This window comes from Indicator indicator, chromosome 2, assembly GCF_027791375.1.
Source record: "Indicator indicator isolate 239-I01 chromosome 2, UM_Iind_1.1, whole genome shotgun sequence".
Lineage (NCBI taxonomy): Eukaryota > Metazoa > Chordata > Aves > Piciformes > Indicatoridae > Indicator > Indicator indicator.
In genome coordinates, this window is record NC_072011.1 from 4,924,562 (window position 1) to 4,951,425 (window position 26,864).

General features: G+C 41.7%; 1 protein-coding gene across 1 annotated transcript in view; it reads right to left on the bottom strand.

The window, feature by feature from the left end:
* Positions 1-324: 324 nt before the first annotated feature.
* Positions 325-26,864, bottom strand: part of IBTK (inhibitor of Bruton tyrosine kinase) — a 50,386-nt gene continuing 23,846 nt past the window's right edge. Inside the window, exons 15-28 of the mRNA XM_054393225.1 lie at positions 24,496-24,592; positions 24,002-24,103; positions 22,132-22,249; positions 21,825-21,885; positions 19,600-19,727; positions 18,582-18,694; positions 17,795-17,943; positions 16,878-17,041; positions 14,552-14,644; positions 13,281-13,433; positions 9,691-9,837; positions 1,615-1,683; positions 1,358-1,490; positions 325-649 (exon numbers count right to left, since the gene is read on the bottom strand). Of these exons, the coding sequence (XP_054249200.1) occupies positions 524-649; positions 1,358-1,490; positions 1,615-1,683; positions 9,691-9,837; positions 13,281-13,433; positions 14,552-14,644; positions 16,878-17,041; positions 17,795-17,943; positions 18,582-18,694; positions 19,600-19,727; positions 21,825-21,885; positions 22,132-22,249; positions 24,002-24,103; positions 24,496-24,592 (1,653 nt within the window). The 3' untranslated portion in view covers positions 325-523. The remainder of the gene's footprint in view (positions 650-1,357; positions 1,491-1,614; positions 1,684-9,690; positions 9,838-13,280; positions 13,434-14,551; positions 14,645-16,877; positions 17,042-17,794; positions 17,944-18,581; positions 18,695-19,599; positions 19,728-21,824; positions 21,886-22,131; positions 22,250-24,001; positions 24,104-24,495; positions 24,593-26,864) is intronic.

Here is a 26,864-nt window from a genome sequence, read left to right on the forward strand (position 1 = left end):
AGTAAGAAGTACTGGCCACAACAATCAGAGAGCCAGGACCTGCACACTTAAGGAAAACTGCATGATCAGACTGTACTTTTTACATAAAGTTCAAGCACAAACTTTTGCCAACAGTTTGCCAGGAAGCTCTGAAGAACATAAGCACCCCAAAAGTTTAAAGATGTATGATTCTGCAGAGTCAATTCCACGTGAAATCACAAAAGAAGCATTCGCTTTTCAGCCACCCGTGAAGTGAACAGAAACCCCTCCCAACTGAAGATTAGCAAATGCATTTCCAGTCTACAGCTTCATGGAGCATTCTCTTGTTAAGGAAATTCTCTCAAAACATACATAGGATAGATACTGTGGGTAAAGGACACAGTGAGCTCATTATTTCCATTCTCTCTAACAAATACCTAGTGATTATGTGCAGGGCTTTAATGCTGATGTTAAAAATTGCAAAGATTCCTCTTCCTCCAGTTGTGATTTATGAGAATTAGACCTTCAGAAGTGCATATACAGCATGGACTGTGAAGAGTCCAAATTAGTGCTTGTTCCACATAGGTGCTGCTATCGGTCCCTGTGGAGCCCTTTCAACAGTCACAAATTCATCAGGGTTGTCAAATGCTTCGTAGTGGATCAACAAGTCTTGAATAGCACACTCCTCGATCTGGAAGGGAAAAAGAACAGGGATGGCAGTGTCAGAGCTACACTCACACCAGCAGTGTGGTTATGAACTGGCTTTACTGGTTCCAAAGGCAGGGCTGCTACAGACCTCCTAACTGCGAAGAAGTAGGAGATGAGGCCTTCAGACAACTTGAAGGCTCTGCTCCTCATTGGGAAAATGGGTAGATTCAGATTGGGTGTTAGGAAGAAAGCACCCTCATGAGACACTGGAACAGGTTGCCCAGGGAGGTGGTGGAAGCCTCATCCCTGGAGGTTTTTAAGGCCAGGCTGGATGTGGCTCTGAGCAACCCAAACCCAGGGCAGGGGGGTTGGAACTGGATGATCCTTGAGGTCCCTTCCAACCCTAACAATTCTATGATTCTGTGATTCTAACTTTAACTGCCTGCTGGAAAGGCAACACAGCAGGACACAAGCACTCCAGGAGGTCTGGATTAGCCAGTTACCAGAGGTTCCTTTCAACCTCAAACGTTTTCTGATGTTGTGTATGCATTAATCATGGACTTAGCAGTCTTGACTTGACTTTCATACAGGCCTACCTTATTAAACAGCAATGTGAAGTTATTATTATTAGATATTAAATATCATTATGTAAATGATACTACAATCCATAACTCATCATAAAACTGATCTCTCAAACAGCTGCTGGAAACTCTTCATGTTACTTTGCAGCTGCAGCAACTTAACATTTTACCTGGATCAAAGCCAAAGGTTTTTCTCTGCTCCTAATAAGAGCAGCTTCTTGCTGGAGCTCTTCCTCTACAATAGCTGAAAACATGACAGGTGCTATGACAGGAGAGCTAGCTGGTGATGCTGCTAACCAAGGACTGCACAAAAGAAAACAAATGACATTATGAGGCAACATCAAGAACAAGATCAGCACAGCACACAGAAATCAAGCTCCAGAATCAGAAATCAAGCTCCAAAATCTAAGTCACTTGTCAGACTTACTTGTGACTCTCCAGATGTGGAGAATCCAGAACATGGTCTTCCAGACCTGGGCTATTTCTAGTGGTGCACCTGGAAGAGATTGGAAAGAAAAGTGAAAGTCATTTACAGAGCATTCTCCTACAAATTTACAGCAGCTACAGAGTTTTTCCAGATGAAATGCATTAGGATGTAATGATATTGTGATACTGTGACTACAGGAGACACTGATGTTCATTTCTGACTACCAGAACTTAATGGATTTCCAGTCTGGGTGTTAATTCTGGCTTCCTATGGTGTAGTAGTGGGCCTGGTAAAGTTCCATAGTGCTTGGATTTGATGATCACAGGATGTTAGGGCTTGGAAGGAACCTCTAGAGATCTTTGAGTCCAACCCACCTGCCAGAGCAGGACCATAGAATCTAGCACAGGTCCCACAGGAATGCATCCAGGTGGGTCTTGAAAGGCTCCAGAGAAGGAGCCCCTCTGGGCAGCCTGTTCTAGTACTCTGTGACCATCAGAGTGAAGAAGTTCCTCCTCATGTTGAGGAGGCACAGGAACTTCCTGTGCTGTACTTTACATCCACTGCCCCTTGTCCTATCACAGGGTGCAAGTAAGCAGAAGCTGTCTCTTATTTCCTGACACCCAGCCCTCAGATACATATATATATATATATATATATATACATGTATTAGCTCCCCTCTCATTCTTCTCTTTTCCAGACTAACCAGCCCCAGGGCTCTCAGCCTCTCCTCATAAGGCAGTGCTCCAGTCCCTTAATCATCCTGGCAGCTCTCTGTTGGACTCTCTCAAGTAGATCCCTGTCCCTCTTGAACTGGGGAGCCCAAAACTGGATGCAATATTCCAGGTGGGGCCTCACTAGAGCAGAGGAAAACCTCCCTTGATCTGATGAACACACTCTTCCTAATGCACCCCCTTGCTCCAATGCCAATGGCATCCTGGGGTGCATTAAGAGTGTGTCCAGCAGGTCTTTTCCAACCACAGAGGCAATATACAAAGGCTGATTTTCTAACATGTGAGCATTTGAACAATGCTATTTTAACAACAAGAAGTCATTTTGACATGTAAAAATGAGTTAGGCACTAACAAGATTCTGAAATTAATATGAGAAAAATGTCTTCAAGATAAAATACCACAACAATTGTCAAAATGAGTGTGTCATGTAAAAGAACCAGTGCTACCACAGCACTAGTAAATTATTTCCTGAAGTGTAAGCTCAGAAATGATGGATTTTCAGTACACATCCTGCAACCAGTTCCCACATTCATAAGAAGAGCATAAAACTAGAACTAACACAACTGAAAAAACCAAAATTCCTGCAATACCATAGAGTTCCCCCCAGGAAGATACTTTCTTCAGTTGCAAAATGTCAACCCCTCAACAAAAAGAAATCACATTTGGTACATTGTATGCCTTAAGAGACAAGTGTATCTGTCAGGAAAAGCCTCCATCAGTAGAAAAAGAGTCCTGTTCTTGCCATTTCAAATTTCAGCAATTTCTTTCATTTCCAGTTATGTTACAGCATACTAAGAAATGCTGGCAGGCTGCTCTAAATTACTCTATAGCACTGTTTAAAAAACCTCTAAGGGGTGTTGGTGTTTTAATAAATCAGTTCCAGTTTTCATTAAGGCTTTGGTAATCCTCTCTAAGTGGCCACAAACTCTTGGAAAAGAGGGGGGAAAAAATCTGTAGAAAGCCAAGAGAACTCCAGTCACTGCTAAGTTCTTTGCCTACAGTATTTTTCCCAGAACAGCAGATTTAGACTGGATGTTGGGAAGAAATTCTTTACAGTAAGGGTGGTGAGACACTGGAAGAGGTTGCCCAAGGAAGATCATGGATGCCTCCTCCCTGGAGGTGTTCCAGGTCAGGCTGGATGAGGCCTTCAGCAATCAGGTGCTCCTTCCCATGGCAAGGGGAGTTGGAACTAGATCATCTTCAAGGTCCCATCCAACCAATCTCTTCCTTTTTACTGCTAAGCAATGAGGGCAAGGTCTCAAAAAATCTGCAGTACAACATCTCTCATCAAAACCCAACTGAATTTCATTGACTTCAAAGGCAACTGCAAGTATTCCAAGTGTTTGGAAGAGAATAGCCCCATGCAGCAGTGGGGCTGTTCTGCAGTCCTGCAGAGAGCTGACTGGCATCAAGTAGAACACGAATTGGCACATGTCCTCACAGCAAAGGCAGCTGTACCAGCAGGAGTGAAGCCAGGCAGTTGCAGGAAGTGATTCTTCCACTCTGTGCTGCAGTTGTTAGCCTACATAGAGTTATCATACACTTGGGCTCCTCAAATACAAGGATGCTGTCAGTCTGGAGCAAATCCAGTGGAAGGGTACCAATACTAGGGGCTGGAGCACACAACAGGGAAAATTGTGGTTTGCTCATCCTAAAGGGAGGTGGCAATGGGGAGATCTCATCCATGTCTTCAACTACCTAACTGGATGGTAGAGAAAAGATACAGCAAGAATCTTGGAGGGGCACAGTGACAGAATGAAAGGCAATATACCCAAGCTGCAAAACAGGAAATCCCAGTTAGATACAAGGGAAAAAGAACATTAAGAATCTCAGTATGGGGATGATCATACACTGGAACATGTTGCCCAGAAAGGTTGAGATATCTTCAGACCTGCAAGCAGTCACAACTCAAGTGGACCAGGCCCTGAACAATGTGATCTAGTCTGACTTATTCTGAGCAGGAGGCTGAACTAGAGAGTTTAAATTATTCTGTGATCTCAAAAGCAGAGGCCTACTTTTTAGCTGAAGTCTAGATAAATTAGCTGCTAGCTTTTACTTCACTTAAGAATGATAACACAAGAAAAACCATAGAAGAACCAGAAGAAAGGAAGGTAGGAGAAGATAAGAAGGTAGCAGGTTTTTGCTTGCTGGTTTAAGAGCATGTTTGTAAAAACTTACTAAATGCTTTAATTCTGGTTTCATCTCTTAACTCTCTTTTTCCACCTGCTTTAATAATGCTCACCATCCCATTTGCCAGCTATGCTCTTCTTCCCACTCACAATCCCTATTAACAAATCCAAGTAGATTGCTAGATTTCACAAATCAGTTTCAGTACAGATGAAAAGTTCTTTCCAGACTGAGATTTCTAAACAAAACCAAACAAACCTCCAAACAAATCAAAACACAAAACCAAACAAAACCCCAAACAAATAAACAAAAAACCCAAACCCAAACAACAATTAAAAAAAAAAAAATCCACCACAGCAGAAATTTCCCAAACTTGGAATTCATAGTTCCAGGATCACAGCACACTCTAGTGCTCAGTTAAAAGAGAAGTTTAAATACCTGTCTCATCTCCCTCAATTTAAATGTGGCTTTAAAAAGTAGGAAGCAGTTCAGGTAATCTAAAGCTGTACATAAGTACTTCTGTGCCTCTTGCTAGCAAGACACTCAGTTCAGACATTAAATCAACTGCAGGTATTTCATTATGCTAAATTTAAGTCTTCAGCTGGCATGAAAAGAAGTAGGAGAAATGGGACAGATGGGAAACCTGAAGCTAGCATAAACAGAAAAATGGAGAGAAAAAAGCCTCAAAAAATACAGAAATTGGAAACCTGGAAGTCTTGAAAATTAAATGCAGAGACATTAAGTGGTTCTGCATGGAAACAAACCAGCCAAGCATCATCAGTACTGAACCAACTTGATTAACTCAAGTTGGCTGAACTTGCCCTGACTCCTGCACAGCCACCAAGATGTCCCAGCACTCAGCTCCCCAGTGTTTCTGGAGGATTTGTGCATTTGAAGGCAGTTCAGGTCCGGTGCCTCCCTGATTTAATGAGTGCTCTCAAAAATGGAACACAAAGCCTGGTCTCCTGCAGAACCTCTTGGGTTTTACTGTACCATTTGAGTCATGTACTACTTACTAGCTCATTATTAGCCATGCCAGAACTGGGCCATTCCCACGCAAAGCCACAAAGACTTGTTTCCACTAAGCCTCTTCACTGCTCCCTAGAGTAACAGAGTGAAGACAACCCAGGCTGCCACAACAAAGTTCAGTCACGTCAGGCCTATGTTTCCAGCTTGGACTAGGAGCTCCACATGCACAGCTGCAGAGCATAACTCCCAAGGCTGAGCTGTCCCTGGAAACAATGCAGCCACATCCACATAGCACAGCTTCTGGGCTGATCTGCCTCTGGACTGAATCCACTTCACATCACATTCATGACATTCTCAGATCCACAGATCACACTGAGTGGAAGAGACCCTCAAAGGTCATCTTGTCCAACCCCTGCTGCAATGAGCATGGATGCCTCCAGCTAGATCAGGCTGCCCAGGGCCACATCAAGTCTGATCTTGAATCTCTCCTGGGCTGGTGCCTCAACCACATCCCTGGGCAGCCTGTTCCAGTATTTCACCACTCTCAGTGTAAAGAACTTTGTCCTTCATGCCCAACCTAAATCTGCCCTGCTCCAGTTTCAAACCATTGCTCCTCACCCTATCACTACAAGCCCTTCTAAAGAGTCCTTCCCCAGCCTTCCTGTAGGGCCCTTTCAGATACTGAAATGTAGCTCCAAGGTCTTCCCAGAGCCTTCTTTCTCCAGGCTGAACAGCTCCAATTCTTTCAGCCTGCCTTCACAGGGAAGGTGCTCCAGCCCTCTGATCATCTTGGTGTCCCTCCTCTGGACCCACTCCAGCATGTCCACTTCCTTGGCTGTGTTTGAGGCCCCAGAGCTGGACACAGTACTCCAGATGGGTTCTCAGCAGAGAAGAGTAGATATGGTTCATCTACAGAAAATTTCAAGTTTCCATAAGTTGGAAGGTGACACTCTATGGAAGAGTGTTTATGTAACAACCAGAAAAGCTTACTCTGAGTTTCATTACTGCACTGTTTGTCCAAAGAAGAAAGACAAAGCAAGAACAGTAGCAATACAAGAACCTTTGGCATGCCATCAGCAGGTCTGACATAAACAGATGAGGATTCCTTGTGCTCTGTGCACTTGCAATTTCCTTTCCTTAGAAAGGAAGAGGTAAAGGTGTGGGTAACTAATCTTCACAAAACCAGGCCTTGAACGCTACAGACAAAACAGAGCCTGCCTGGACAGGAGCTGTACAGTCAGTCAAAGAATAAAATTACCCTAAACTAGAAACTCAACTCCTAACTTTTTCAGATGGAAGAACTAGTTGTCAAGACCTAACAGAGAGAAATTAAGCATCTTCAGACACAAATCAAAACACCCTCAAATAACTCTGGAAGTGCTCTCTTCTCCAAGTGATGAATCTCCCACTAGCTTAACATATCATTTTCAGACAACTAACATATTAGGCCTGGATTTAGCCCAAATAATCCACTCTGAGAGGATGCAGACCGTCTAGACTACTAAGACCAGGCAAAGCAATGCAAAAGGAAAAGAAATTACTCCATGAAGATGTCAGAGCAGGTATGACAAGGCTACTAATAGCATCCAGTGCAAATCCCCCTGTTACCAGCCCTTCTCATCTCTTATCTGACCTAAAGCTTTATTATTTGGACAGCAACAAAATTAATGATACCTATTTTTCAGCAGCTTGGTGCTTCATGTCCCTACATCTCCACTCACCACGATGACTCCAGCTTTATCCCTGTTCCTGAAGTACACCCACTTGTTACACACACTTTCCAAATCCCTCCTACCTCTCTCCTCTAACACCATCCCTCACACATATTTCTACCTTCATTTTGGTTTTTATCTACAAATACTACTTCTGTCCTAGGGAAATATTAGTTTCTGTACAAGCTGAGCAACTAAGCGGGAGACCCTGCAGGACTTTCTTTTCCTTATGGAGGGGACAGTTTTTGGAGTGGGATAGAACAGGAAATGAGTAAGAAAAAAAATGGAAGGAAATGAGTGTGCACCAACAGGCTCTGCAAACTCTTCTCCCTCAGCACATCTGTGTAAGGTCACTTTGAGTGACCTTTGAGCACACTGAGTCAGGTCACTATGACTAGAGTTGTGCCAAGGCTCACTGGGGCTTCCTTTCTTTACTCAGGAACCACACTGGAGCTCAGTGTCTCAGTCTTAGGCCTTGAGCTATGCTGCAAGCCCAAGCCCAACCCTGCTGTTCTTGGCCATGACTTGACTTGCAGGTTTGACCTCAACCCTGCCTTCCTCATCCCAATGGGCCTGTCTGTGCTCACTGATGGTGGCTCACCCTGGTTTCTGTCACAGAGCCTGTCCTGCTCACTGCACTCCAGTACAAGTGGGCCTGTGACCTTGCCAGAGAGGCCATCACCCAGTTGGTCCTGCTGTCACCCTTGGCTTCCCTGTCATGGTGAGGGATCTGGCTTGCACTGCTTCCAGACAGTAGGTGGGAAAGTCTGTAGGATTTGCAGGCCCTCTACCTTATAAACATATTGGAAATGCACAGCATTCAAAGTTAAGGATGAGAGTGGGAAGAGATGTAGATGGGTGGGCAACTCAGTCATACAAACCTTCAGGAATAAGGCTGAGATTTCTTTCCTCAGCTTAGACAGCTATATTAATCACAACCAGAGGTTTTATTGGAGGTAGCAAGAGGATGAATGGCCAAAACAACTTGGCTAAAGAGCAATATTGTCTAATAACTACACAAATCATTCACATGCACCTCAGAAGAAGTTATTTTTGTCCTTATAATGATAGCCCTCTACATTGTAATACACGGCCATAACCAATCCATCCATACATCAGTACATCCTCTTAATTAATGAAAAACTGCAGCTAAACAATTAAGTCAGCTTAAAAGAAACTCGGCAGAACTTGGCACTGGAAGAGGCTGCCCAGGGAAGAGATGGAGTCACCCTCCCTGGAGGTGTTTAAAAGGCATTTGGATGAGGAGCTTAAGCACATGGAGTAACAGTTGTGTACAGAGAGATGTTAGGTTATGGTTGGACTCAATCTTAAGGTCTCTTCCAACCAGGCAATTCTACAATTCTGTGTGTTTGAATAAGGGGGACCTAGTGAATGGGAGACTGACCATGAGCCAGCAATGTGCTCTTGTGGCCAAGAAGATCAGTGCCATTCTGGGGTGGATTAGAAGGGTTGTGGTTAGTAGGTCAAGAGAGGTTCTCCTTCCCCTCTACTCTGGTGAGGCTGCATCTGGAGTGTTGTGTCCAGTTCTGGGCCCCTCAGTTCAGGAAGGGCTGGGAAGCAAGGAACTGCTTGAAAGAGTCCAGCACAGAGCCACAAAAGTGATTAGGGGAGTGGAACATCTTCCTTATGAGGAGAGACTGAGGGAGCTGAGGCTCTTTAACTTGGAGGGGACTAAGGGGTGACCTCATTAATGTTTATAAATATGTAAAGGGTGAGTGCCAAGAGGATGGAGCCAGGCTCTGCTGGGTGATGCCCAATGACAGGACAAGGGGCAGTGGGTGGAAGTTGAGGCATAGGAAGTTCCACGGAAACACGAGATAATTTTTTTCCCCTGTGAGGGTGACAGAACACTGGAACAGGCTGCCCAGGGGGGTTGTGGAGTCTCCTCTCTGGAGATTTCAAGACCTGCCTGGATGTGTTCCTGTGTGATCTGTTCTAGGTGATCCTGCTCTGGCAGGGGGTTGGACTGGATGATCTTTGGAGGTCCCTTCCAGCCCCTAACATTCTGTGATTCTATGAATAAACAGATTTTATCCACTTAGCAGTTACACAGAAATGCTCCTAGATGAATTCCATTTGACACGTGCCATATCTCAATGCTAAAGCACATGTAATTTCTACAGCATTTAGAAAATAAAGGCTTATCAGTTTTATACAGGCATACACCTACTAATGTACACACACAGAGACACTGCTTGCAGCCTGAAGTGCCTGTATACATACATACATAGATGTATACATATACACATATACATGTGTCCATATCTATGGACACAAACACTACGGCCTCAAAATATTAGCAGTGGTATCAAATCCTTCTAGTCTTTAAGCTTCCTGTTCATAAGAGTATTCCACTCACAAAATTCTATTAACAGAAGCATTAAAAGAATTGACCAGAGGATTTTTTTTTTTTATTTTAAGTGACAATTTTATCCTTTCTTATTGCAGCAGAACTTAAACACGTTACTGTGGTTCTTGTACAATGGTTGATAATTAGGAAATGACTGCTCTCTTACCTTATGGTGTTTTGGACTGATGAATCCTCAGATCCTTTATATCCACCTCTCTTGATACCAGGACCAGATGAATTATTCATAGATTTTTCTTCTTCCATTACAAGATCACGGAATGATTTTGGGAAAGCAGAATGTAATGAAGATGACCTTTCAAATTAAAACAAATAAGCAAAATTTATTTTATACTTGTGCTTTACAAGACTCCATATTATTCCATGATTCAGACAGAAAAGAGGGTCTTTCCAGTTACTAAAAATAAAACTACAGTAAACAACAGTCCCCTCCCTCAATCAAACTAATGAAGTTGACACCTAGCTTCTTGCATGACATATGCCCAAAGTATTACTAGCGTGGTTTCCTCCCCCAACCTTCTAATTTCTACTTTTCCTCAAAGGAGAAAGCACAGATTCAGCCCCTCAAAAACTGTGAAACTGGAGGTGGAAAAGGTAGGACATTGTGTGTGATAGACTCTGTCTTTCAGTCAAGAGAGAAAGAGGCGGAAGGTCCCACACCCTTCTGGCAAACGTGCTCACTGCACATCCAAGATGAATATCTTATTTCATTGGAACACAAGTTCTGTGGCTTCAGCTACATTGCATGCATGGAAAGCTCAGTCCAGTGCCAAATTCACAGTCCATTGTGAATTTAAAGAATATAACTCTGCAGATACACTATTAGGGCAGAGGAGTAAACCTTATTTTACGTTACACACAAAAATAATTGGAGGAAGGAGCAGAGGCAATCACAAACTTGATGGCTTGTCTAAAGCAGATTAAATTTATTAACAAATGCTCTCTTCCAGCAGCTAGGCATAATTTTAAACATTCATATACCTCCCACTGGTTCTTTGTTTGAACTCTTAAGCAACTGGCATTTTCCAGATGGGCAGCCAGAGGAATACTGCAGGGGAATGTACAGAATCATGAATGGTGACCACATGAGCGTTAGATTGGATTCCATCCTGCTGAAGTAGACTCTGCCCTTTACACTCAAGATGGGAACATGGTAGAGCCTAGCTCCTTTCAAAAGCTGTTTAATCAGAACCTTAAGAGCACAATGTATTTTCTGGAGACACTTATCTAATGTATTCAATAATCAATAATCAATCTATACTTGTCTATACTTGCTTTTACAAGTTACAAAATCACAGAATCAACCAGGATGGGAAAAACCTCTGAGATCAAGTGCCCAGCACCATCTAATCAACTAAACCTAATCACTAAGTGCCTCATGCAGGCTTATTTTAAATACTTACAGGGATGGTGACTCCACCACCTCCCTGGGCAGCACATTCCAATGGCCAATCTCATTTTCTGGGAAGAACTTCTTTCTAAGATCAAGCCTGAACTTGCCCCTGCACAGCTTGAGACTGTGTCCTCTTGTTCTGTCACTGAGAGAAGAGCCCAACCCCCACCTGGCTACAACCTCTCTTCAGGTAGTTGTAGAGAGCAGTAAGGTCTCCCCTGAGCCTCCTCCAGACTAAACACCCCCAACTCCCTCAGCCTCTCCTCACAGGGCTATGCTCCAGAACCCTCATCAGCTTTGTTGCCCTTCTCTGGACACATTGGAGCATCTCAACATCTTTGTTGAATTGAGTGGCCCAGATAGTTCTTTAAGTGTATACTTCTTTAAGTCTATATTTGCTTTTTAAATGTGAGGAAAAGTTCACAGACAGTTTGTAGTTTGAAATTAAGTAACACCCAACAGTTAAGAATTATCTATCAGAGAGCAGATGAACAGCCAAACTCTTCAGATGTTAGATCAAGGTTCATATGCTTTTTATCACAGCTCTCCTTAATACCTTATTTGCTGTATTAAAAGCAAACCATTTAAATAGAGGCATCTAACTAATGTGCTTCAGTCATAGAATTGTTAGGGTTGGAAGGGACCTCAAGGATCATCTAAACTCCTCTGCCACAGGCAGGGACACTTCACACTAGAGCAGGTTGCTCACAGCCACATCCAGTCTGGACTTACCAAACCTCCAGGGATGAGGCTTCTACCACCTCCCTGGGCAACCTGTTCCAGTGTCTCACCACCCTGATGGTGTAAAATTTCTTCCTAATATCCAGTCTGAATCTACTCATTTCTAGTTTTGCTCCATTCCCCCTAGTCCTATCACTACCTGACAACCTAAAAAGTCCCTCCCCAGCTTTCTTGTAGGTCCCCTTCAGATACTGGAAGGCCACAGGAAGGTCTCCTCGGAGCCTTCTCTTCTCCAGACTGAACCACCCCAACTCTCTCAGTCTGTCTCCATAGCAGAGGTGCTCCAGTCCTCTGCTCATCCTCATGGCCTTTCTCTGGACACATTCCAGCACCTCCAGATCCTTGTAATAGGGACTCCAGAACTGGACACAGTGCTCCAGGTGGGGCCTCACCAGAGTGGAGTAGAGGGGGAGAATCACCTCCCTCAACCTGCTGGCCACACTACTACTAAAAAGCCACTTATCTTACACTGAAAAACAGGACTTCAGGAAGCAACAAAAACCTTTTGTGAGAAGCCCAAATGTCTTCTGAAACCTACTTCTGGCTTTGTTGCATATAAAAGTTGTGCAATACAAAAGGAGAACTCCTACAATAGCATTTTAAACAGCTAAAGACCATTTAAAACAGAGTGACTGGTGGGTGTGCAGCAAGCTTTATTCCCACCAAGGCACAGAGGTAAGCTCTAGGGAGAGGAGACAGACTCACAATTCTTCTAGAACACCAGTAGAGAAATGAGTTGCCATAGACCTTCTTGAACAGGGAAAGAGGGAGAACTGCCCAGCACCTACCTCAGATTAAGAGTATGCATATGGGTATGTATTCTGTACTAATTAAACACATTACATTCACATAGCTTGCAACTTCTACATTCATGCCTTTATGCTTTCATTCCAAGCCAACTGTAAATGTGAACAACAAAGATGAATCGTGCTAGCAGCTCATTACATTCATTGCTGTAAACTTAGTTCACTGAACAGATGACAAATCATTTTTCTATTCAATACAGTGCTACTAGCTTGAACATTTGTGTGTAATCAGCATTAAAAGTCATTTTAAACCCATTCTGCATCCTTCTACCATGAGAATTCTTAGCAGCATGTGTCACTCTTCCTAGCTCCTAGACAGCCAGATAACCTTGTTATCTGTAATTTCAGTCAATTTTGTTCTACTCCAAAGTCATTCTAGCTCTTTCTCCCAGGAAGGGCTAACATTTTTCTTTATGTTTTTGACAGAAAAAACAGCATTCATCATGGTTTTCAATAACCTCCTGCTGACTAAGTTTCAGAGCTTGTGCTCAATCTTCTTTTTCTATGCTTCACTTTGACACCATCTGCAAGTACCTCATCACACAGAGGCAAGAACCAGATGGGATGCAGGCTTCTGACTCATTACAGCAAAATCTCAAAGAACTGTTAAACTGCAACCACTGCATTTCCCTGCCTCCTCTGAATTTCTAGGTTAAAACCAAGTGTAGATAAAGATAGTTCAATGCTAATCTTTTTGAGTGAACAGAACCCTAGGCCACTTTTATTTAAGAAACTGCTTCTAAGAGACTGCAACATAAAAACCCTCCAAAGAAAAAGTGATATTTCATTTTAACATACCATGCATTCCCTAGTTTTGCAACTTTTGTAGGTGGTGTGGGTATTATCAAAGGATGCTCCACGCTGCTAGTTACTGATCCATTATCTCTTGCTGCCAGGGCAATCATTTTCCTTTGCTTCTGAGACAGCTTGATTCCATGAGATGCCATTCTGCTGTGAATTGTTATTGCAAAGAGAGAAGATGTAATGTTAATGTCCTTTGAGATGATTCACCTTTTATCTTGCAAATTAAACTAAGAAGTATTTCCTTTCCAGTCCAAAATACTTTGTCTAGAGCATATCATAGTGTATCATAGGTGGGGGGGGGAGGGTTAGACAGCTAGGGAGCAAAAGGAGGATCAATGAATATGAAAAATGACAGGAAAAAAAAGCATCTCTTCATATAGATGTCTATAAATGGAACATGCAGAGTAGGGATCTAGTCTCCAAAATGGATATGGACTACCACCAGATGAACAAGCACTATTTTCTAATCTTGTGACTTTAGAGGCTGCAAGCTTAGCTCCCTTAAACCAAAAATATTCTTGCATAAGAAATGGATATAGCAGCATGTAGCCATTTTTCCTATCTGTATTAATTCCTTTTCTAAGTTATTTGAATTCTTCAGTCTTGGCAGTTTTGTTCACAGCTTCTGAATCCACCCAGACACTAACCCTTTACTAGGCTCCAGGACTACTGTCCCAGCTTCAATGCCACACTTCAAAAGCCATGAAATTCATCTCTAGTTCTCTTCGGTATGTTACCAGTTAAGAAACACTAGGTTTATTCCACTGCCTCCTGAAAAAGTACATTTATTTCCTTGTGTCTTTGGGATGCTTCTCTGATCAGGAACCACCCTTGCTTCTGTCTGGGAGAATTGCCAATATCAGCACATGGGGGCTAGGGGCGGTCAGAGAATGCAGGACAAGAAATAAACTTCAGGGTCAGAGTAGCATCCAAGGATTAATTCTCTTTGGTTGGAAACAGGAAAGCTCAGCAGAACAGGCTACTGATTTAAGACACCAGTTTACTAGCTTGCTCTTTCACATTTCAGCAGCTCAGACATACTTTTGCAGTAGCTGACTAACCAAGGTAACAGTAAAATAAAGGGCTAAATTTCATATGCTGACAGAAGACACAATAATGAAGCAAACAAAGAAAACCATTCAGCAAAAAATAGTGTAGGTTTTTTCCTGCTTTCTTTAAACTCTGTACTGCCTGAACCACTAAGTAAATTCATCATAACCTCGTCTATCACACTTTTCTTTTATAGATTTTGGTTTTTTACCAACCCTGAATTTGCCTTTGGCATGGTTCCACGTTTCTGCATACTTTCTTCAATTTCCATGATGGTTCTCAGATCCATAGCAGGAGGGCTGGCAGGGCTACATGAAAAACAAGAAGTTACCTTGCAAGGCACTCATTTTTTCTTGCATTCCACAGCTCCAGCCTTCACTGAAATCCTTTAAATCATACATAAGACTGGGAACCGGATGTATAATTTATGTCTCTTTCCTCAATTATGGCAAACCTCAAATGGAATGTTCCAGACAAAACTTTTATAAATATACACATATTTAAAAGCACACTAAAAATACTTTCAAGACTCATTATGCTATGAAACAAAAAGATGTGAACTATGATTACTTCAGGGGAAAAAAAAAATAGATAACCTAAATCCAGGATACTTATTTGGTAGTCAGCTGCTCCTGCTCCCTACTAAAGAAGAACTGCTGACAGTTCTTTCATGAAGGCTGAATTAGATCTTTCTTCTGAAGAAATGGATTAAAATTATTTCACATGGTAAACAGAACACTCTGCAAAGTTAGAGCTCTGTACAAACACCAGTAACATCCTCAAACTGTTTCTTTTTTCACAAATGACCTAATATTAAGCTTCCATAGACACAAATATTAATTAATTGGAGACACTCCCAAGCTTTACACAAAACTATAAATTAAAATCTGCATACTTAAAGGCATGTGTAAACTAAGCTGTGCTGTAACTGGATTCAAGAACAGGCTTTGAAATAAAATAAGCTGCAATCCCTCTGCCTCTGCCATAGACAGACTAGTGAATTAGCAACTGGGAAGTCACTGCTCTTTCACAGCAGTTCAACTACATACATTGCAGTATTAATCCTTCAAACATTCCACACAACATCACTACCTTCCTGACATCATACCAGCTGTAGCAGAAAAAGTGAAGGACAAGTACAAGGGATAATCATGAGTTTATTTTTAACCCTTCCATTCAATCCTTTAAAAAAATCTTTGAAAAGAACTTTTAAGACAGTAGATAAAGGTGTAGCTTCTTCCAAACCAGCTAAACATCAGAGCTGTGTCACCCTCTCTCTGCATAAACTGGGTTTGCAAAACCCAGTGGGACAAAACATGGATCCATAATGGGCCCTGCTTACCAACAATACACCACAGAGCTGCAGCTTCTAAGTTCTTCAGCCCTGTCACCTGTATTAACAAAGCCCATCAGCCACAAATCAACAGAGCCTGGGAAAACTGTGGGTAGTTATCACTACAAGATTCTCTTCTCAGCTCTGGTGAGGCCACACCTTGAGGATTGTGTCCAGTTTTGGGCACTTCAGTACAGGAAAGATATGGAGGTGCTGGTGCCATTGCAGAGGAGGGCAATGAAGCTGGGGAAGGGCCTGGAGAATAAATCTGATGAAGAGTGACTGAAGGAGCTGGGGATGGTTACTACGAAAAGGAGGAGGCTGAGGGGAGACCTCATTGCTGCCTACAACTACCTGAAAGGACCTTGTGGCGAGGCTGGTGCTGGTCTCTTCTCACAGGTCATTAGTGATAGAACAAGAGGGAATGGCCTCAAGCTGCAACTGGGTAGGTTTAAGCTGGACATGAGGAAACATATTTTTATGGCAATAGTGGTCAGGCGTTGGAATGTGCTGCCCAGGGAGGTGGTTGAGTCCCCAAGCCTGGATGTGTTTCAAGGTAGTTTGGATGTGGTGCTTGGGGCTATGGCTTAGGGGTGACCCTTGTAGAGTAGGGTTCTGGGTTGGACTTGGTGCTCCTGAGGGTCTTTTCCAACCTGAATGTTTCTGTGATTCTGTGATTTAGCCTCCCTTGAACCTCTTGACAACCATCAAGAGCAGGACACCAGGCAAGAGAGAAGTGCAGTCTATCACAGTACTGCTCCTTGGTCATAAGCTGATAACCAATTTATTATTACTGTACCAATCAAGCCTGCAGTGTTGATTTTCACAGACCATTTAAGTCTACAGGCATGCCTTACAAATGTCAAAGCACAATGGTGCTACTCATGGCTTCAGGTACGGACTGCTTCCAAGAAAAGTGTTAACCAAGCAGGCCTTCTGAAAAGATCTATTAGAAGTCCTGGTAGCACTTTGAAAAGAAAATTAGAAAATAAAAATATGTACCTAGCAATTGCTTTTCTCAAAGAATAATTTAAATAAAATGTACCAGTTTAATAAAACTACTAAAATCTTTAATTCAGGTCTCAAGATGTGTGTGATGATTTTGAAGGGCAGATAGCTTTTCAGTCTGAATCGAAGGTTATCAGCATTCACTACCAAGTGTGGAACAGTGATTCCAAATTAGGTAGACACCACAACTATTACTCCACCTGAAACTGGTTGCTACCCAATTGGGAGAGCTTGCAGAGCTGTTTTTGGCACCAGGAATGGACTGTGGAACAGACTGTGTCAGTGCTGACGATGCCTTGTATGACTTTGTCTCCTTGTTAGGTTGAGGGAGTTTAATACTCTGACTGCATGCTTTGTCCTTCATCTGAAAAACAAAACCAAAAAAAAAAAAAGGACAGAAAAATGCTGAATCATCTCACATTTTCTCATTTGGAAAAAAAAGAGTAATACTACAAACAACCTGAATGACACATGTAAGCAAAAAGATTTTTAAAGGATACCTTGAACTAGCAGTAACGAAGTGAATCCTTGATCAGTTTGCTATTTGTACCTTTTTCCCTCAGCCCACACTTTTTTTTTTACCTCACACTGGACCCTGAATTACTTAAGTCTAAATGTGCATCTTGATAATGGAAAATTGGAGATGTTCACTTATAAAACTTTAATACTTAACATAGGCAAAACTCTCTCAAACTTATTTCTTTTTGCTAGTTATGGCTCAGGTATCCCGGACTGTCCTTCTGTACAACTACAGCAGTCAAAAACCAGCAAGAATTTCCTGGAGGTTTTTGGCTTCTGTTTTTTTGGCTTCTGAATTTCAGATCCACTTTGCATTTCAAATGAAGCAGACAAAGACTTTACAATTGTTCTTTCATTTTTACTTTTTTTAACACTACAACATATAAAAATTCTTCTTGCAGTACCATGTGAATAAATTCTCCTTATATAATTTAACAAGGAATACTGATTTATATTTGCTTTATCAGACAAACAATAACTAAAGTTTTTTACTACATTTAAGGACATCAGCTTCTAAGGAACCCTCCAAAATACAAGCTTTGCTTTTGATGGATTAGATGAACAACAAAAAGATAAATGAGGAACAATGAAATCCAACCTCAGTCTTCTCTGGATGAAATCCTTTCATGAAGTCAGGGGACTGCAAGTCTCTGGGGCTACCCACACCTGCATAACTACCTTCAGAGTCAGATGTTAAGAGTTCTGGAAGTGATTCCACAGAGTTAGTTTTATCCAACTTTACTGAGCCTAGGAAAAAAGAAAAGAAGACAGGACTATTAAATTATGGTAGCCTGACCATGCTTAAATAACCTGAAAGTTAGTTCACTTCACATGATAAATGCAAAATACCCAGAAGTTTACCTAGTCCAGTATATTGGACTGTAATAGAGTATAAGCAAATTTAAGACTATCTTAAATATTTTGCCAGAGTAAGATTACTTCCAGTTTTCTTTCTCTGTTTCACAATACACACTTTAGGAAGTAACACTGACACTTTCCAGTGATAAATTAAGGCTTCAACCACCCTTTCAATAAACAGCAACTAATTTCCTTTTTACAGTCCAGAAGGAGGAAAACAACACCACAAACCAACAAGCCCCAAACCAAAACACCTTAGCAGGAAGGTTATACTTATTAAAACCAGATGGAAAGTGTCCATTAACTTTATTTGATAAAATACATGCTTTTACAGAATCTGAACCTTGGGCACAAGTTTAAGAGGAAAAATATCTTTTTGGAGTTAAGAATTCATTCTTCAAATTCAACTGTGGTGTTCACTAGAAAAGAAAGAGTCCTTGCAAAATTTCCTTACTGAAGGAAATTGTATTTCACATTGAGCTTTAGGTTCTCTTTTTGTACCTGAAAGAAGCCTCTTTCCCACTGACCTGTAGAGGCTGGACTCTGAATAATATCTGATAGATTATATCCTCCAGAGCTGTCAGACCGTTTTCGTGGTTTCTTTTTTGCCTTATTTTTTGCTTTTTTGAAAAGGGCTTCCCTATTAAAAACAAAACAAAACAAAAACCCCTAAGAAGGATTAAAGTCAAAGAAACTGAGCCTCAGAATTGTAAGTGTCAAGATTTCCAATCAGCAGCAGCAGTTATACTTAAAGAAGTAACCTGTTCCCATGAGCTGTCACTAGCTGCTTGTTCCTGCTCTGCTTATGCACTGGCACAAGTATTAATAAATGATTTGAATGGGAAAAAAAAAAAACAAAATCCAGGAGGAAGATAAAATACTCTTCTGAATCTAGATCAAGCCCCTGGTCTGGTATGCTGCACAAAGACTTCTGCTGAGACTCTGTACAAAACAGCAGCTGCATAGGCTGGCACTGCCACCTAGGTCAGACTAAACTTGCTTTACAATGAGGCAAATGACACAAAGCAAAACCACATGCAAGTGGTTTTGCTCCACATTTTCCTCTCTTGATTTGTCCTTCATCAGTGAAGTTCAATAAAGCCCACAGTTGGTCTCATTTACTCCAACACTAATACTGCCATGAAGGTAACAGTACTTCTACAATAAAGCAAGTCTCTGGTCATGCTACCAAAATATCACGTGTGTATATGATACCAGGAAGAGTGGAATCAAAGGAAAGGCATTTTTCATTTCACTACTACAAACTCAGAATTCTACAAATCAGAGCTACAGGAACCCTACTTCCAAAAGCTACCTTAAGAGGCTTTTTGTGGAGTTACTATATATGTATTTACTCATTCCTGCATCAGTTCTGTAAGATTTCAAAATACTTAAAGGAACTGAGAACAGCCTCTGAAATCTTCACATCTCCTACGTCTTAATGTTTTAATTGTGAACCCAACTGGAACCAGGCACCATGCAAAGGGGAATAAATATCATATACAGCTCACTTAGTTAAAATATTGATAAGAAAGAGACACTTACTGAGTGTTTTGTTCTGCATTCATTTCATCCCTTAAAAAGACAAAGTTATCTCCATCTTCAGGCTCAAAAGAACTTATGTCAGGTCCATCTGGATATGGAGTAATGACTCTCCTGACCATAGCTGGAATCTGTAGTTGTAAAAGTTAAGTTTCTCTTAGGTTGCACACTAGCAAATATATGATCTCTTGTAAAAAAGAGCCAAAACTGATTGTATTTAGAACACTTTTACAGATCAAGTAATCAATTATTGAAGCATCTTATAAACTTAAGTTAAATCTTTAAGCAAACCAGAAGAATTATTTTAACTGACTGAGAAAGCATGTTTCAGGTGCCTGCAGCTCCTGAAAAACAAATGCTTCAAAGTTTTGCAAACTCTGATCTTTTACTAGTGTACAGTTAAAGAATATTAGATTACAATGGGCCTTGGCCTTTCCCTTTGCATTAAAGTTCAAGGTAGTGACAGGACTAGAGGGAATGGATCCAAGCTAGAGGAGGGCAGGTTCAAATTGGACGTTAGGAAGAAGTTCTGCACCATGAGGGTGGTGAGACACTGGAACAGGTTGCCCAGGGAGGTGGTGGAAGCCTCATCCCTGGAGGTTTTTAAGGCCATGCTGGATGTGGTTCTGGGCAACCTGATCCAGTGTGAGGTGTCCCTGCCCATGGCAGGGTGGGATTGGAACTGGATGATCCTTGAGGTCCCTTCCAACCCTGGTAATTCTGTGGTTCTGTGATTCTTCCTCCTTTTCAGAACTGTATGATCACCCTTCACTTTACACAAAGTCTGATTTGCTTTCTTCTGTCTCCCTAAGTTATAGAATCTCTGTTCCATAGGTTTTGCTTTTATTTTTTCATGCAACTGATAATTGCATACCATTAATATGTTTACTGTATGTTATCAAAGGACACAATATTGTCACAGCAGTTGCCTAGTGAATAATGAAATGTGAACTCCATAATCACGATAATAGCAGCTGCCAACCTTAGCTTTTGAGTCATAGGATCACAGGACGTTAGGGGTTGGAAGGGACCTCTGGAAATCTTTGGGTCCTAACCCCCTGCCAGAGCAGGACCACAGAATCCACTGTAGGTCACACAGGAACACATCCAGACAGGTCTTGAAAGTCTCCAGAGAAGGAGACTTCACAACCTCTCTGGGGAGCCTCTTCCAGTGCTCTGAGACCCTTACAGCAAAGAATTTCCTCCTCATGTTGAGGTGGAACCTCCTGTGCTGTAGTTTCCATCCATTGCCCCCTGTCCTATTCCAGGGCACAAATGAGCAGAAGCTGTCCCTTCATTCCTGACATCAGATGTTCCACATTCTGTCTGTCATCTACAGAATCCACAGGTATGTATTTATTAGATAAATTAATAAAACATGATTAACTTATTTATTACACAATTACCCAACTGCAAGGCCCTGCCTCTGTGTTGAGGCAATCCCAAGCACAAATACAGGCTGGGCAATGAGTGGATTGAGAGCAGCCCTGAGGATGACAACTTGGGGGTGTTGGTGGATGAAAACCTGAGCAAGAGCTGGCAATGTGTGTTCACAGCCCAGAAAGCCAACTGCATCCTGAGCTGCATCAAAAGATGCATGGCCAGCAGCTCAAGAAAGGTGATTCTCCCTCACTACTCCACTCTCCTGAGACCCCACCTGGAGTACAGTGTTCAGCTCTGAGGCCCCCAGCATAAGACATGGACCTGCTCAAATGGGCTCAGAGGAGGGCCACAGAAATGATTAGGGAGCTGGAGCACCTTCTCTATGAGGACAGGCTCAGAGAGTTGGGGTTGTTCAGCCTGGAGAAAAGAAAGCTCCATGAAGAATTTATGGCAGGCTTCCACTACTTATAGGAGACTTACTGGAAGGATAGAGAGGAGGGACTCTATAAGGTATTGTAGTGATAGAACAAGGAGTAACAATTTCAAACTGAAAGAGGGTAGAGTTAGGATAGGTATGAGGAAGAAAGTCTTCACTCAGAGTGGTGAGCTACTAGAAGAGGTAGCTCAGAGCAGCTGTGGATGCCTTCTCCCTGGAAGTGTTCAAAGCTAGGCTGGATGGGGCCTTGAGCAACCTTACCTAGTGAAAGATTTCCCTGCCCATGGCAGAGAGATTGGAACTAGATGATCTTTTAAGGTCCCTTTCATTTTGAACCATTCTATGATTCTATTACTCATCTGTTCTCATTTTAAACCTGATCAGTTTATGTTCAGGTTATACAACTTACCATTTTCCTGTAATAAACAGAGAGGTCCTTTACAACTTCATCACTTAAGATATCAAGAGTCCTAAAAAAAATAAACACAAATTTATCTTAGCATCAAAAAAAAATTGTATTACTGGAAAGTTCAAATGAATTCCATGATTCTCTGATTTTTAACGAGTTTCTCTATCCCTGTTTACCAAAAATGAGTCTCCATTTAAACCAGGAGCAATCAGCTGCATTTTAAATTTTAATTAGTCCCATTAGTTCTTCCTACCCTGTTGTCTGAATTCAACAGCCAGCATTTGAACACATTTGCATTCCTCCTTACCTTGCTTCAAGCAAAGCTGCCATATTGAGTCCTATGAACTGCAAACAGGACAGCTTTAGCTGTTCAGCTTTATACATTGCTGAGAACTCCAACAGCTCAGCAGCATTCTTTAAAGTAACTGCAAAGAAGAAACACAACAAACCAAGGTGGACAATGTGCTGCAGTGTCATACACCAGTTTCTAAGACTTATTGCACAGCACTATCTAGTTATTGAAACATAACATACATATTTCTCTGTTCCTAGGAAAAATGATGATGCTCAAATAGGCATGAACTACAGCAAGCTTTGCATAACTTTGTAGCAGCCTGAATGCAGTGGTTGCTTCACAGAAAACAGAAAGGCCCTACCAACAGATGTATTAAGTTTCACAGTCTCACAGTGTATCAGAGGTTGGAAGGGACCTCAAGAGATCATCAGGTTCAACCCCACTGCCAGAGCAGCATCACTTAGGGGAGTCCGCACAGGAATGCAACCAGGTGGGGTTGGAAAGGCTCCAGAGAAGGAGACTCCACAACCTCCCTGGGCAGCCTGTTCCAGTGCTCTGTCACCCTCACTCCAAAGAAGTTTCTCCTCATGTTGAGATGAAATCTTCTCTGTTCAAGTTTGAACCCATTGTTCCTTGTCTTATCACTGTGAACCACTCAAAAGAGCCTGGCCCCCTCCACTTGACACCCACCCCTCAGCTATTGGGAGACATTGATCAGATCCCCTCTCAGTCTTCTCTTCTCCAGACTAAACAGCCCCAGGGCTCTCAGTCTCTCTTCCCAGGGGAGATGCTCAAGTCCCCTAAGCATCCTCATGGCTCTATATATGGAAATTCAGCAGTCTAAAACAAATGGGAAAAGCAAACGTGAAGAGTTTGAATTCCATGAAATAAAGGTTCAGTTTATTTGTGGTAGTGATTTGGGGTTGATATTTTTGGGGGTTTTGCTTTTCTTCTTTTTCTTTTATTTAAAAGAACCTAGGGGTTCTAATCAACATGCAACTGAACATGAGCAAGCAGTGTGCCCAGGTGGCCAAGAAAGCCAAAGGCATCCTGGCTTGGATTGGAAATGCTGTGTCCAGCAGGAGCAGGAAGGGGATTGTCCCCTGGGACTCAGCTCTGGTGAGGCCAAACGTTGAGTATTGTGTCCAATTTTGGGCACCTCAATGCAAGAGAGATGTGGAGGTGCTGGAGCCAGGGCAGAGGGCAACGAAGCTGGGGAAGGGCCTGGAGAATAAATCTTACAAAAAGCAACCGAAGATGCTGAGGCTATTTAGTTTGGAAAAGAGGAGGCTGAGGGGAGACCTCATTGCTGTCTACAACTACCTGAAAGGTCATTGTGCAGAGGTTGGTGCTGGTCTCTTCTCATACGGAATTAGTGATAGAACAAGAGGGAATGGCCTCAAGCTACAACTGGGTAGGTTTAGGCTGGACATGAGGAAACATTTTTTCCCAGCAAGAGTGGTCAGGCTTGGAATGTGCTGCCCAGGGAGGTGGTTGAGTTCCCAAGCCTGGATGTGTTTGAAGGTTGTTTGGATGTGGTGCTTGGGGCTCTGGTTTAGGGGTGACCCTTGTAGAGTAGGATTCTGGGTCAGCCTTGGTGCTCCTGAGGGTCTTTTCCAACCTGAGTGTTTCTGTGATTCTGTGACAAAGCATGAGATAAGATAATGGTGCATAAGGACTGGAAGATTATGCTAACCTAGAACATCACCCAGACTAAAGAAGCAACTTTTAACAGCTACGCAACAAACAGCAAAAGATAATCCAAGCAAAGGAATATACACAACCAATTCTTTGCTGAAGTAGGCAAGAACACTTATAAAAAAAAAAATATCTTTTTAGATATATTCTCTAACCCTTTATAATACAAAGTGGAAGAACTCACGTTTTTCTGCAATAGCTACTTCACAGATCTCTTTGAGTCGGGCTATAAGAAGCTGGTCTGCTACCACCAGAACATTACATATGAATTCCACGTTCTGAGAATCTGGAAAACAAAAGTTGTGTGTAAACACTGTGGGAAAGTCAAAAGCAACTGTAACACATACAGCTTCAATGAGATTTTGCCAAAGGACAAATCTATTGGCTTTGCAAAATTTTATGGCATTTTTCACAGAACAAGGAACAGCTTAGAAGAGCACAGTCTGTCTTTCTGAAGCAAGAGAAGGACAGAGAATCAAAATGGCAGTCAGACAAACTAAAGAAAAGGCACAGAAAGACCTAGGATACAGCTGTCACTTCAAATCTAAAGCAAGAGTCACAGACATTTGGATTTTCTACATAAAACTTCAAAGCAAGCATATGAAGTACCAAATTTCTACTTAAAAATATATAAAAACTGCAGGAGCTACAGTTGAGTTGAAAATACATGAAAGGCACCTTTTACTGCAAGAGCTTCATCTGTATACAGGTAATCTACAATTATCTGCAGGATGTCAGAATGGATTGGTATTTCCAGAGCTGAACAACAGGAAGCCTGAAAAGCAAAAGGATTTAAAAAAAAAAAAACAAAACCCAGCAAAACAATCAGAGTAAAATAAGTTGACTACTTGAAATCAAATACAAAATTAGGACAGCAATTAAATTCAGCAAATGACTCAGACTGAGGGTCACATTTTCAAATGCTTATTTAAGCACATGCACAGATTCTGTTCATGTTCTTCAATTAAGAATTGATTGTAGCACAGCAATTAAAATCTGCCCAAACTTCTGAGCACATGCCCATGAAACAGTTCACTTTTCCATCAGTTTGAGTGTCCTCTCTAACAATCCTCCTTGATTATTTGCCTTTGTCTAAAAGCAGAGCTACCGGAACCCCCTACACAAGTACCAAACTGCCTTCTTTTCAAGGTGAAAGATCTATTGAAATCACAAGTTTCTGTACAAGAACAACATGAAAGTAGCTATTACTGATAACCCTTCAGAAAAGTAAGGTCCTCAGCAAATCCTCCATTTAAAGAATCAATCATTAAGGCAAGGTTTTGGCATCAGCAGACACTAGCCATTAAACCACAGAATTGTCACCGTTCAAGTTTGTATCACATCACTGCTTAACAACTTTGGCATGTTTTAAGTAGTACTGAAGCAAAAATTTATTCCAAAAGGTTTAGAACATGCTACTGGTACCAAGGTATTTCCCATCTGAAGTGTAAAAACCTCTTGCAAATATTAAGATTTTTAAACACTACCTAGAGCTCTTGATTCACAAAATGTTTACTTCTGAATTCTGCATCATTTAGATTTACTTGTAGAATAATATTGGGGCTGTTCAGCCTGAAGAAAAGAAGGCTCTGGGAAGACCTTACAGCTACATTTGAATATTTCAAGGGGACCTACAGGAAGGCTGGGGAAGGACTGTTTAGAAGGGCCTGTAGCAATAGAATCACAGAATCACACAGAAGCACAGAATCAACCAGATTGGAAAAGACCTCAGAGATCATCAAGTCCAACCTATTAACTAACACCTCCTGACAACTAAATCATGGCTCCAAGTGCCACATCCAAGCTTTTTTTGAACTCCTCCAGGGATGGTGACTCCACCACCTCCCCAGGCAGCACATTCCACTGGCAATTACTCTTTCTGTGAAGAAATAGGATGAGGGGCAGTGGTTTTAAACTGGAGCAGGGTAGATTTAGGTTGGACATAATGAGGAAGTTCTTTACACTGAGAATAGTAAAATACTGGAACAGGTTGCCCAGAGATGTCATTGAGGCACCATCCCTGAAGACATTCAAGAACAGACCTCATGTGGTCTGGGCAGCCTGATCTAGGTGGAGATGTCCCTACTCACTGCAGGGGGGTTGGACAAGATGACCTTTGAGGGTCACTTCCAACCTGATACAATCCATGAAACCTTATGAACTACATACAACTGATACAGATATCAGCTATACAGACAGGCATTCAACATTAAATAAATGATCACTTCTGTCACAATGTTTTGGGTATACTTCCTCAGAGATGACTGAGGAAAAGCCAGTAGAGAGGACAGGTGAAGTTCTGTAACACAGCAGAACTGCCAGCACTTTCCTAGGATCACAGATCTACATATTGCCAAAAAGCTGTGAAAGTTGAGAAAACTCCTGCACACTACTTCAGCTTTCAGTCTCTGAAAAATGCCTCTCCACTTTTCTCTCTTTCAACAAGCATTATCAGAAGTATTCAGATACTTAAAGTGAAGCATTTAGTGAAATTATGCTGTCTAGGAACAAATAGGGCATTGACACAGACAGCAAATAGGGACCAAGACAAATAAAAGGTTTACACAGTTTGGAGCAGCAGCTGGTGACTAAGTGGAATAGTTCTTGATATCAAATATTTCATTATTATCATTCAGTAACACTGACTCTCAGTTCTGCTGTATCTTTCAATCAGTACATATGCAAATCTATTCCACACTATCTGAAATGTAAGATCTTTGACAAAAAAAACTAAAATTCTTCCAAAGCAGTATCTCATAACAACAGCTTTTATAAATCCAGGAAATAGCTCAAAGTAAACCTCTTAATTTCCTTTGGTATATTTTACTTGTGTTAGTCTCACCTAATACACAATTTTAATAGTACAAGTATAGAGTAACCAAAATTGTGGGAATTGTGGGAGGTTGTTTTGTCTTGCAAGAAGTATCCAAGAACCTAGCCTACCTTTTTCCCAGTATTTAGGAGATGTTAGTCAAAGAAAAACTGAAAAGGTGTCAGTGGGAGGTTGTTTTATCTTGCAGCCAGAACCCAAGAACCTACCCTTCCTA